This window comes from Thalia democratica, unplaced genomic scaffold, assembly GCF_965202585.1.
Source record: "Thalia democratica unplaced genomic scaffold, ktThaDemo2.hap1.1 HAP1_SCAFFOLD_598, whole genome shotgun sequence".
NCBI classification, from domain to species: domain Eukaryota; kingdom Metazoa; phylum Chordata; class Thaliacea; order Salpida; family Salpidae; genus Thalia; species Thalia democratica.
Window position 1 is genome coordinate 1 of NW_028139614.1, and position 13,700 is coordinate 13,700.

General features: G+C 25.5%; 1 protein-coding gene across 1 annotated transcript; it reads left to right on the forward strand.

Moving 5' to 3' along the window:
• Nucleotides 1-402: 402 nt before the first annotated feature.
• Nucleotides 403-13,271, forward strand: LOC145846746 (uncharacterized). The gene is made up of 27 exons (XM_082953366.1): nucleotides 403-540; nucleotides 762-856; nucleotides 916-1,051; nucleotides 1,281-1,367; nucleotides 1,600-1,711; nucleotides 1,965-2,077; nucleotides 2,624-2,699; nucleotides 2,946-3,089; nucleotides 3,415-3,566; nucleotides 3,776-3,920; nucleotides 4,685-4,759; nucleotides 4,829-4,981; nucleotides 5,047-5,109; nucleotides 5,516-5,627; nucleotides 5,783-5,867; nucleotides 7,034-7,171; nucleotides 7,482-7,563; nucleotides 7,706-7,833; nucleotides 8,214-8,384; nucleotides 9,527-9,649; nucleotides 9,828-9,973; nucleotides 10,415-10,503; nucleotides 11,249-11,350; nucleotides 11,628-11,786; nucleotides 12,195-12,348; nucleotides 12,714-12,839; nucleotides 13,037-13,271. The coding sequence occupies exons 1-27, from the start codon at nucleotides 403-405 to the stop codon at nucleotides 13,269-13,271; spliced, it is 3,339 nt and encodes a 1,112-aa protein (XP_082809492.1).
• The last annotated feature ends 429 nt before the right edge of the window (nucleotides 13,272-13,700 follow it).

Consider the following 13,700-nt stretch of genomic DNA (forward strand, 5'->3'; position numbering starts at 1 on the left):
TTTATTAAACTTTTTTAGCTTAAATAACTTAATTGTTTTTTAATCCCACACAAGTTAAGTTTCAATATTTAATAAGTTAAACAAATTTTTCTGCATGCGCAAATTTTAATATTTCTTATTTGTAAATAAGTATTATGACCACTAGCAGTTTTTTTTTTTTCACTGTTCTACCAGATAACTCTTTTATATTTTTCTTTGGTGTAAGTTGAACAATATGCTAAATAATTGATTTGCTATTCAAACGCAACTACTATTTTAATAAAAACAAAGCTATTTTATTCTATTCATTGTTGCTTAGACAATAAAAAAAGTTCAATGTTTCAAAATGGTTGGTTTTTAGACTTACATACTTATTAAGCAGAAAGGTTTGTACACGAGCTGACCTTTCTTCACCACAAATTGATGCAAATAGCGGTGGAAGTTTGTCGTTTTGGCGCTTGCACATTTGAACTTCGAAAAAAGCTGTGCGTTTATTTCGCTCTTCTTTTGTCGCCACTGTCGCGAAACAGGTTTCATGTCAACTTCAAAGTATTGCAACAGGCGAGTTGAATGTCTTTTAAAACCGTTATGTTACTTTTGTGTAACCCAGACAAACTTATCACAAAAACGTTATTATTTTTACAAAATTTTACACCAAGTAAAAATAACTGTATAAGAAAGAAACAGAATTTAAATTATTTTAAAGTTAAACAATACTTAAAACTCAACAATACCAAAAGCTTTTGATATTTAAGGTTTATAGATGTTATTACTTGCTACAGATTTGGTCGAACCCAGAGAAACTGTATGATATTGCTGGTCCATTTAAAAGTGCTTCATATAAACAAAAAACTAATCAAATTATTTTGTACCAACTGTTAGTTTATATAACTTTTAGAACTATTAGATTTTAACATGACAGTTAAAAAAAAACAGATTAGTAAACGTGCTGTGTATTTCTTGCACTGAAGAGAAAAAACTGGAACAAAGACGTTCAGCACTTGCTTGTATCAGTTCCATGTACCTTGTTTTGTACAATTTGATAAGTTATGAAATGCTTCGTAATGATCAAGTTATTAATTAGTTAACTTTAGACAATGCATATTCTACTGTAAAAAAAGTTCCTCTCTAAAAGTAAACTATGTAAATAGGTTTGAACAGTTCAAATATTTTCTCATAGACTTTTATAAACGCTATCCTCGTTAAACTAAATTGTAAAACTTAGTAGGACCGTAAGATTTTTTTTTGGATTAAAAAAATATATTTAGACTTTTTTATTAGTTTAAATTATTATCCTCTAGATATCAAACTATGAGTCTAACTATAAAGAAAAACTTTTGACCGATCAAAGTATTGGTTCTAATTCAAGCGAAAAATCTACTAGTGATGTTAGTTTGTGTAACTCATCTTTAATTTGGCTATTTTAGGTCAGTCAAATCTTTAATTTATAGTAACACGAAAAATAAGCTTGCATTTTATGTTTAAAAAAATGAAGTATACAAAAAATTGATCTTTATTTATGCAATCTATAACAATATCTATAATAATCACCAGAGAATATATTATATTAAAATAATAAATAAATTTTTGAAAATTTGTTACATACGTTATAGGCAACAGATTCCTGTGAAGATATGTGGCTTTCATGCGACGATCTTTTTCTATTTCTTCCCTTCTTATTTCTCAGCTATCGAAGATTGTGACGACGAAACACCACTCAACACGACAACAAGTACTTATCTTATTTAATTAGCTTAAAATTTTTACATTTGTTTAAAATGATTAAAAAAAAACCAATGCTTTAAAAAAAATTATTTCAGTATTTTAATTCACTGGTGATTACTATAGAAAACTGTTTTTTTTGAAAAAATACTAATTTCTAGTAGTAAATTATCTTTTAAATAATTATTAATCAAACTATAAAACCAATATATATCTAAAAACATTCATTGAGTTATGAAACCTCAAAGGCGTATAAATTTCAGTCTTACCAATGAAACTTTCTGAAATTTTGGACTATGTTGCCGGTACTTCAACATGTTTAACAAATACCCAAAAGAAAAAGTCATCAAATCAGCGAGAAACTTATAATTTACAGGTAATTAGTGATATTTTATTTTTGGATAATAAGACATGTACTTGATGAGCTAACTGCATAAGTTATTTTCGTTTTGTAAATCTTATAAGAATAGGTACTTAAGCATAAAATCTATATTGCTTTTTTTTATGAAATATGGTTTTATTAATTTTTTTTAAAACATTTTATAAAAAAAACTTTATTTCAATTGCTAATTATATGCAATTTGTACTATACTGAAGAAATAAGTTCTTAAAAGCTTTACTAGGATTTTTTGCAGTTAGTTTTGTATGTATGTAAGTTGAAGTTTTATAAACTATTGAAATTTTGCAACAATTTAGAAGGTATGCACATATATGATTTCAAAAACCAAATTTCTACATAGCCATGAATAATTTATTAGTTGTTCTATGAAAAATATTTGTTGTGGTAAAAATGTATATTGAGTTTTTTTAATAATTTTGTATAGCTAAAATCATCTAGATTAGAAATAATTATTCTAAAGTAAATTTCTTAAAAGTGAAGTAGATACTACAAAATTTTTGTATTAAATTAGTTTAATTTTAGAGAGTTGTTAAAAACGAAGAAATGACAACTGAAAAAATTGACCAAATAGTTGCTGAGCATGAAAATAAAGCTTCAAGTTCGTTATGAGTTTATATAGGTTTTAATTTTCTAAATATTAGTCATTGACAAAACAAGTTTGCAAGTTTAAAAAACATTGCTTTTTTAAAGTATTAAACTTATAAAATTTTTCGGCTTATGTGTATGTTACATTTATAACCAACCTAAAGTACTGTGGAACGCTTTTATTAAATTAGTACAGGGATACCCCGTAAGTTTAAATAACTTTAATTTTATTATGCTTAAAAATGTGAAATTAAAACAGAAAGTCTAGGCTTACACGAAATAAAATCGATGTCAGAAAAACACTTCAATAAATTAAAGCAAATTACGCAGAAATTGTTAGATGTGAACACAATAGATCAAATTGATATGTCATTACAAGCCGCAGCTAGCGAATTAGCCATTGGTAGTTATCATATTCGTTGTTTTGTAATAAAAAATATTTTAGTGTTGTGTAGTTTAAATTTATTTGACGTGAATGATTTAATTCTTATAGAGTAATTTGACTATTTTAGCTGTTATTTTATCCACAAGGTTGAAAAACGATCTTGATTGTAAAATAAAAAAATCTAAATTTTAAATTTAACAAAAATTATTCTAAAAACTAAAGATTGACTATTCAAGTGTTAATTTTTTTTTACATAACATAAATTAAATAGTAATGTAAATTAACTTTTTGATAAGAAAAGTATTTTACTTAGTGTACACTTTTTAAAAGTTTAAATTTAAAGAATTCCAACTGGTTGTGGGAGATGACAGTGTGATCACGTTTCATACGGAGATGTTGTATTTGCTGTTTTATCAAGTAATGTTCTTCACCATCAAACTAAAAACCAGTGGATACTACTATAACTTGCGACAGAGCTCCTTACCATATACAAAGGTTTGAATAAAAAACTGAAATAGTTATAAACTTTTTAAAATGACAGAGTATACAGTACATATAAATTTTACTCCAAACAAACTGTTATTTCATTGAAATTGTGATTGTATTGAAAAGCTTTTAACAATGATCAAGTTAAAATTTGCGCAAAGTATTTAGTAAAAATATTAGTTTTTTATTGCTACTTTTATTCTTAATTGTTTTCTTAGAAAGAATGGTTGGATTTACTTGCTAGAAAAGGAGTATATATAAACGAGTGCTGGCTTGAAAATACCTACACACTTGTTACCAGTTGTGATGTATTCCAACAAAATAAAGTTACAGCGAACCCGATAATTCTACAAATTCTTCAAGGTTTGTTGTAAGGAAATTATAGAAAGCTGAATCTATGCAAACAATAACATGTACCACATATGAGTTTTTTATTGATGTTTATCACAAATGTAATGAACGCCTTTTTAATCGCAATACTCTTATTTTAAATTTTACCTGTTGTAAGCTGTTTTAAAAAGTTAGACGGTTTAAATGTAACTTTGTTTTATTTAAAAAATAAATTGATTTACTCCAATAAAATCCTTTAAAATAATAACTTCTTAGTTTAGTTGCAACAAATGTTTATAAGGAAGTCACGTTCTATAACATTTTAATTTTTGAATATTAATCTAAATCCAAAACTTTATTTACTCTTAAATATTTAATATAAACTATCTTGTTTTGCGGAGATACAGTTCACCACAGTTGATTATTTTCTATTTTTATATTATAGTTATGATCAATAGTACTTTTTTTTTATTTTAATTCTGAACATGGTTTGAAAAAAGTGTATTTTTATTATTTTAATGATTTACTTTTTTTTAAACTACATTAAATTAGCATTCAAGCTTTATGAAAGCTCATAAATTAGCACTTATGAAAAATACTTAGTCAAATGTCTTTAAAAAATATTTTATGTAAGTTAAAATAATTCTAGTAGTCTCACAAAGTATTTATTTGATTTATGTGATTTAGTTGTTGGCCATTGCTTTTCGAAACTAAATTAATTTTTACTTTTGTTTGATGGTTTTTATTCCTTGTATGTTTTTCAATTTATTAGGCTCACTGTATTTAAAAAAAAACAGATGTTTGTCCGGTCTGTGAAAACACAAATGATATATTTAAACTGCAAAAATTTATGTCTCCATCCGTTGTAGCAGGTTTGTTTTGTTTGTTGTATAAAACTCATTCAAATTAGTTCAGTCAGTAAATCTTAGTTTGTTATACAGCTAAAGGTCTTGCCATGAAAATTTTTCAAATATTGTGGAATAGCTCAATTGAAATTTGGAATAACAATTACCAGTTTAATTTTAAAGATCAAAAAGGTTTTGAAATAAATCTTTTGAGTTTGTTGATGGCTACAAAAGTATCTCAGCAACTAGGTATTAAATACTAATTTGCTAATTAAAATGAGAGCATAAAAGTTAAAATAAAAACATCATTTTAGGTTTTTTGGATAAGTCCCTACAAGGGTATAACATAATTTCAAATTCGTTGTTTGAAAATATAAGTAAGTTTACAGTTTAATTTTTTCAAAAGTGTTTATTTTTATTTAATTTCATTAAAAACTGAACTTTTAAAAAGCAAAGTTTGTTTATAAGAGCGTGGGTGAAAAGGCATTAAGTATGCTTTTATAATTTAGATAAGTTTCCTTACTTTTTAATAAGAGTTTTATCGTTATTAAAGTTATATATTGATGGTTTTTAGTTTTTATAAGCAAAAACTTAAATAAAATTTTTACTGTTCTTTTTCAATCAGCTTTGATTAGTAATGATAAGAATTTTATTGCTTGTGGTTTGAGTATAAATGTAAAAAAAAAAGTTTTTAGACTTTTTTTTACTTTAAATTCAATACTTGAATGGTCCTAATAAAAAGTTAAATTTACTAATCAAATTAACTTTTTAATTTTTTTTAAGACACACAAGAAGATAACTTTGTACTCACTTGTGCATTTTGCGTTGAAAATATCGTGAATGGAGTTATCGATGTTGCTACAGTTTACCCTCCCGCTTGGAAATGTTTTCTAAAGTTTTTTATTCTTAATGAATTTTCAAATTTAAAGAATAAGAATTGTTTGCACCTATACTAAAAACTAAGATAAAAATGACCTTTTGTCTATTTGAGTAGAATTAAACATAATATTCTGGTTGTTTATACAACTTAAAACATATTTTATTTTTTAGAATGTCGTTGTATCTCAGTGAGAAAACTATTTCGAGTAAATTTGAAGATAACATATGTACTTCATCTATCGAACAAACTGTAAAAGTAATTCATTACAAAAATTACTAATTGCTTTAATTTAGATGTTTTTGCAAAATAATTATAAAACTACAGTTCTTCTGTTCTTAGAATATTTATTACTTAAAAAAGCAAACGTTAATACTTTTCAATTAAGATCTTAGTTGCTTAGTTTTTCCTACTTCTAGTATGACAATTTTCGTATTAAGACTTCATTATAAAAAAAAGATGCTTTAGTTGTAACCTAGTTAGACAAGAAGTTGTTCAAAAATTTAAGTTAAGCTTTTTTAAGAGACAAATTTCACAAATGTTTTGTATAACAAATTATCAAACTATAACTGTATATAGACAAAACATATATTTATTTATTTGATGATATAAAAAACAATAGGTTTATACGACCGTTTCGTATATGAGATATATAACTTCATATACTCATCAGTAAAGCTAAAGTTTTATCAACAATGTTTAACACTAATTTATAACTTGAAAATTTTATAATCATTATGACGTAGTAATAATGAAGATTTTTGTACAGTAAGTTAAGTTTTAAAACATACGCTGATCTCGTTAGTTTAAGAATTTATGGCATTTTAAAAAGTTTGGAAAGGTTGTATTAGAAAAACGTTTTAAACTGTATGAGAAGAATGTTTTAAACTTTTCGTGTTCGCGGCTTAATTTTACTTTTATTTAATATTTAATTAGTTTTGATTTCACTAAAAAATATTTTTGGTAATGAATGCATATATTCTGTCTTTCGCTTTTCTTGTTTAGTGTTATGTTCTTAACTGATTTATCAATTTCTATTTTTTTCTAGGATACAAAGTTGGTAGCCAAATTTAGTATATAGTTTTGATTTTGTCCTGTTTAGTATTTCCCATTTAATTTTGTAGTTTGTATTGTTATCTTTTAAATTCCAAATGTAGTTTGCCAGTTCTGTTATATATTTTGTTAATGTTGCTGAATGAAGATTTGTGATTCCTATATCTTTGAACTGGCAAACTACATTTGGAAATTAAAAGATACTGGAAAACTACATTTAGAATTTAAAAGTTAACAAATCAGACTACAAAATTAAATGGGAAATACTAAACAGGACAAAATAAAAATTCAATACTAAATTTGGCTGCCAACTTTGTATCCTAGAAAAAATAGAAATTGATAAACAAATATATATATTTATCTTTTAATAGAAACATTGTCCAAATTTTTCTGTCGACACTTATACAACTTCCATAAATGAAGACCACCCAAGTTTTTTAATTACATCTCAATGTAAAAGCGATGTCATGAATTTATTGGTGGAAAAGTTCAAACAAACTTTACTAACGGTTTCTTTTTGTAATAAAACTACTACTTTGTTAAAAGTCAAGTTAAATATAAATGGTCAAGCTTAAAATTTTTAAATTTCCTTTAGATATTTTTATTATTTTTTGAACTTTATGAGTTTTCTTAAGTTCTATGTTTGAAATTTTATAAAAGTTATCTTAACTAACATTTTATTATAATTAGTCTGAAATTTAATTTTAAAAGTCTGTCAACTGTTTGTCATTATTAGTATAGTAATATTTAAGTAATATTTAATGTATATTTAAAAATTATTGTTTAATTATTAGTTAAATGAATTTTATTCTCTTACAGATTCTAAAATCATTAAACTTGCAACTTCTTCGTGATTTTCTTAGCTGTTTTATCGAAGAAAATGAGAGTCTATTAACTATGAGTTGGTAAAGTTAAAAAAAAATATTGTACACTTACACTTTAACAAATAAAAACATAAATATTTTTAATTTGTGCGACCAAAGTTTTTAGAAATAAGCTTGGAAACAAAAAACTTTATTTCAAATTAGTTATATAATGTAAAGGTAACGTAGATGTTGATAGAAGAAGCTGGTTGCTGAGATGTTTTACTTGTTGCTACTCGTATATAAAGAAACTGCCCCTTATACATAAGACCACTATAATAAATTATGTTGCTCCACTACTCGTACAAGTTAGTATTGCTAAATTTTTTGGCAGAAGTTCTTATATTTACACAATAATGCTAATTGTTTTCAGTTTTAAGAAGTTTACTGTTCTAATATCATATGTTGAATTTATAATTGATTTTTTACTTTAAATTCTAAACTTCTACCTTTTAAAAATTATTAAAAATAAAGAGAACATTTTTAAAACATATAAAACTGGTATAAAATTGATTTTTTAAGTACCTGATAGCTTTATTGATGATAGTAAAACCCTTTACAAATCTTGAAATTTACTTTAAAAAAATACATTAACAATAAGCATTTGTACACTAATAAAAGTTAGCTAAAACTTATTAAATAGTAAAGATATTCTCATAATTATTTATTTTACTACTAATATTTATAGACGAGCGCTCACAAAATACCCAGGATGGCCGCAACGTCTGCTGCTTGTCTTTGTGACATCACAGTTGTCAGTTTAAATTATGAATTCGTCACTTTCATGACCAACAAGCAGCTCTTTACTAATTTGCATCATTCGTTACAAAATGCGAGTTGTCGACAAGTTGAGACTATCGTTAGTTTTCAATACAATTAACGCATCTAAACAGTATGAAAAGCTTTTGCGCTTAATAGTTTAAAAAACTTTTAGAAGTTGTTATTTTTTACTTTTAACTGTTTTAAGTCTACTGATTTGAACCTATCCGAGTTTGTTTTTTACAAGGTTGATTACTTTTAAAGATATTTAAGATACCTTTTTAAGTATCGTACTTCTAGTACATGGGTCGGCAAACTACGGCCCTCGGGCCAAATGCCAAAGTCAAAATATGAGGCCCGCGAGCTCTTTTTCAGTCAAAAGTATACATTTTAAAAACTACGAAAATTAAAGATTTTTTTATTTAAACTGACAATTAGGCTCTTAATTCAATAAATATTTAAAGATGAACTTATTTGGTTTTAACTTTTACTAATTGCTTTTGTCTTTTATTAACCTCTTGATTACTTTATGATTACTTGGTTTTATATAAGTGTGTAAAATCTTATCATTTGTTATCATTGTCTCTACTGAAGAGAATTGATCGAAATATATTTAGTGTTTTTGAAAGTGTGTGTCTTGTATAACTTTTTGTAAAATACTAGTCACTTATGTTCCAATAGTTTAATTAAAGTTAAAAATAAATAGTTAAATAATTCAATTAATTCAATAAATAATTCAAAAATCAACTCTAAATTAGTGCTCTATATTGCTTAATTTATCACATTTTTTGATGTTAAGCAATATTTTTATACTGATTACCAGAACTTTAAAAAAAAGCGGTCCTAAAGGCTTTTTTTCTAAATAATGCATCCCGAGAGCAATTTTTCCTAGGAAAATTGGCCCGCGAGTTACATAAGGCTGCCGACCCCTTTTCTAGTACATGCTTCCGATTTTTACTCCTGAAATGTTTTGCAATATTAAAAAAAAAAGCTTATAAAAACATCACTTTTAAATAAAATGTTTTCCAGGTTTTAAAAATTAAACTTTGTACTAAATGTGAAATCAAAGCTTTATCATGATTACTTTACGACTTTTATAAGTTTATCTTCTATATAAAGCAAACTAAAATTTACTACATATCATAATTTTTTTAAGGCGTAGCTAAACAGTGCATATATGTAAAATAAAATTAAGTTTACGGTATGGCAGTAAAACTATTTACAGCAAATTTCATTTAAAAGATAAGTGAATGCGTTGGAGACTTGGTGGACAGACTACCAGATCAAATAAGATCGGGATGGAGCATCTTGTTTACTCTTGTTAATAATAACATTAGTATATTTACTTCAAAAGAAGAAGACAAAGTAAGACTAGCGTTTTTTATCTTTGCAAAAAAAAAGATTTATAAATAGTAATTAGTTTACTCTCCATGTATTTATTGATAATAACTTATAAATTTTAAGCCTTATATAATAAATTAAAATAGTTTACGATTGTTAAAAGAAGTTTTCTTAATGAAAATTTTTTAATGTTGAATTTTAGAAACCGGTAGCCGTTCGTTTGTGTCAGTCTTTTTCAAGTGTAGCTGGTAGTGACTGTTATTTGCTTGAAAAGTTTGCAAATGACTTTATTTCGTTTTCTTTAGATATGTATTGCAAAAATGACTTATACACTGAAGATTTTCTTTTGTTAGTTTCTATATATGTTGACTATATAATATAGGTAATAACATCAACTCTAAAACATACAAAACATATAGTGAACGTGTTTTTACAAAAATTATATTTAGTGGTTACAAACATTATTTATTTTTAAACACGAGAAGAAAACACTAGTCTATTTTTGTTAATCCAAGTATAATGTCTTAAGACTTTTGATGAAAATTTCTTTAAACATAGTTTATTTTAGTAAGATAAAATGTTAAAATTAAATACTATTTTAAAATGTTTTTATTTTTAGTAAAATAGTTCAATTGCTTTCTGTTAATTTTTTTTATTTATTAAAATATTTTACTTCATTTTTATTGATAAGATGTGAATGTTTAGTTTAAAAACATACTTAAAAATAGTAAACTATATAAAATTCTTTTTTTTAAACCACCAATTTACAGTGATTAATATATATAATAGGTACATTAAAGAAGTTTATGAACGTATAACAATTGTGCTGAAAAATACTTATTTACCATCAGTTATGAATTACAAAAATTTATTGGCAAGTAAGTAATTATCTATAAATTTATTGCATTAAGTAGCTGTTAATGAATCTTATTCTAGTATCTTAAATATGCTGTGAAAAATTATCTTAACAAGGTTGCCAAAAAACCTTGAATCCTGAAAAAATCTGGAGTTTGAGAATTAAATCTCAGAAGGAATCTCAGAAGAAATCACTAAAGTCCTGGATAAACCTGGAATTTAAAAGAATATCTACATGTAAAGTAATAAAGTTTTGTTTAGATTAAAAAATGTTTGTGTCATTAAAAAATAAATATTGAAAAACACAATCTAAGTAGCTTTACAGTATCTTTTCAATGTTTTTATACTATATAAAACTATTTGTAGTTTCAAAAACTTGGAAGAAATTCAGAAAACCTGGTAAAAATAAAAATAAAAATTTGGTAACCCTGTCTTACTTGAATATTAACAGTATTAAATACTTTTTACTCGATGTAAACCATAAAAGGTTATCAAAGGACTTTTGTTTATTATCAAAATATAGATTTTCATAAAAATAGCATCTTGCAATTTTTAATTAAAAAAACTTAGTTTTACAACAATTGGACACCTGCATAATCTTAATTTAATTAATTCAAATAAACTATTGAAACAAAAGTCTAATTTACATTTGTGTTCAGATTTTGTTTTTAAACTCAATTTTATCTTTGATTTAAAAAGTTTTAATTGTTGCAAAATCTGCTGTCATTTTAAGTTTTGTTTTTAATACGTTGTAATTTTTACGAACAGAAAATTGTTTGTTGACGAAAGGATATCTTTGGAAAGAAGAATTGAACTCGAGTAACGTTAAAAGTTTTAAACTAAAAGTGGTATTAAAAGACGGAACCAAAAGTAACTAATAACGTTTTTTTAAGTATAAACTCAACAAATTTATAAAATTTAAAGCCAAATTTATTTTAATATAACAAAAAATTAAATCTGGTAAATTTCTATAGACCTCTAAGTGTCTTTCAAAATTATTTATCCTAACATATTTTTTTTACTATATCTATTATAGTTGTTGTACACAACTTTTTTCTAATATTGTACATTATAAACTATTATAGCTTTATGTATTAATAAGTATGAGTAAACTTATTATGGAAATAAAACATGGTTGCGTTTCAAGGCACAGACGGTTGTAAGAAGAGCAAAATTGATCTAATGCATGAAGTTGTTACCTGCATCGCTGAGCGTGTATTTACTGCGAATTCGGTTGAAAATGAAAAGCTGTTGAAGCTATCTGATTTTCTCAACCAGTTTATAAGATTTCAACAAAAAGAGCTTGGTTTGAAAAATACTTTAGAATATTGTGATAACTACTTCTTTTACTACTGATGACAGAATTATTCATAAGATGAGTACTTATGTAATAAAAATATCTGGTAATAAAGCAAGTCGAAATACCACCTTTAAAAAGTTGTTCAATACTGTTGAAAGATAAAATGTTTTATTGATATTTTTATAAAATTATTGTTGTTACTTAAAAAGAAAAACTAAACCCAAACTTAATATAAACATTTTTTATGATATAAAAGTTCCCGGCATGACTGTAATTTGTTTTAAATATTTTTAATCATTTGAATAATGAAAATTTCCATCTTGTTAAAGTGAATAATTTTTTTTAAATAAAATATAAAAAGTTATACTAGTTCAAACATAATACTTATTATATAAGTAACCAATTCAATAACAGAATGTAGTCACGTTTGTTTGTTGCTTATTTCGCAAGTATTTCCATTTTTGCATCGTTTTTCCTCTGTCAATGTGGAATCCTCTTTAAAGACCAAAAATAGAGTTAAACAAGTGATAACAAACCTATTACAGCTTCTTTCTGACGTTATCAAGTCGTTAGTAATTTAATATTATCATATTTTAAACCATACCCTACTTATGATAAGTATTTAATAAAAGTATTCTAAAAAAGTACCATTCAGTTAAGGTATAAGTTTGAGTAAAACTATTATATCGTTTAAATCTCGTAAATTTTCAGAATTATATACACTTTTATAAACTGTATTTTTTAATATGATATAAAAAAATTGATAAGTCTTATTTATCTTCAGAATTAAATTTATTACGAATCTGTAATTTTAAATACAAGTAGTCATAATATATACTAAGATAACCATTTGTTTTTACTTTGTTTAAAAAGGAATATTGCTGATTTTATTTTCAGTCTAACTGCATTAAATTACAATTTTATTATTTAAAGAGCTATGGAGAGTTGTTTAAGTGGCGGTATAGCTTACCATCTGTGGACATCATACCTTAACTACTGCGTGTTTCTTATAACATCTGAAACAAGCCTCTTGTCCAGAGTTGGGTGTGCTGGTTTCAGGTATATTTATCTGATGCAATTTTTTTTTTTTTTAAATAACTTACCTAACTTTTAAAAGCGCAATTTTTTATCATTAGTATGTAATGAAAAATAAAAAATAGTTAGAATATTATTTTTATAAAATTATAAACTTTGTTATTTAATCTAATTGTACAACTATCTAGAAGTCGAACTGAAAATCAACACTTTTTATTTAGGTTAGCAATAACCGAGTTGAGGTCTTGTATGACGTCACAAATGGAAACTGACGTGCACGAATGTCTGTGTTACGCAACAGAGAATTGCTTGTGCTCGTTGGAAGTCTTAACCAAGCTGGCTTCGGTGCCTCAGTGTCGGCTTATTCTCGAGTACACTGAGTCCGTCGTGCAGTGCAGCGGAGAAGAGTGGCCTCCGTTACCTCACAAGGTAAATTTGAAGTTGATTTTGTACTAAGTTTTTAGCATGAAGACTTTTATAAAATCAACTGTGTTTTTGCGGAAATACTTTATTGACTTACTACGTTTTGCTACTCATCAAGTATGAACAACACTACAGCGTTTATTTTCCAAAGTATTTGACTCTGTAAAGCTGTTTTAATATGAGCAGCGAAACGTCGTAAGTGCTAAAAAGAAATTTTGATTATAAACTATACTTTTGAGTTAATCGAGAGATTGGATAGAATTACACCTTTCAGTATAGACAATTGTGAAATATTTGATACAAAAAACTTTAAAAAAAATGTACCTTTGGAAGAAATTGTAGAAAAAGTCACCAAACACTTAACTCCATGTTTCATGATCGAAAATAAATCAAAAAAATTACAAAAAAACTATTAACAACATGTTTGTAATGAGTTTGAGTTGTTTTCGATAGTTTCAGCCT

Excerpts from the sequence above, each read along its gene's own strand:
- LOC145846746 (XM_082953366.1), top strand. The coding sequence starts at position 403 with ATGCAAATAGCGGTGGAAGTTTGTCGTTTTGGCGCTTGCACATTTGAA. Across the intron at positions 9,974-10,414 it reads TACACTGAAGATTTTCTTTT|GTACATTAAAGAAGTTTATG; the intron begins GTTAGTTTCTAT and ends TATATATAATAG. Across the intron at positions 11,351-11,627 it reads ATTAAAAGACGGAACCAAAA|GCACAGACGGTTGTAAGAAG; the intron begins GTAACTAATAAC and ends TTGCGTTTCAAG.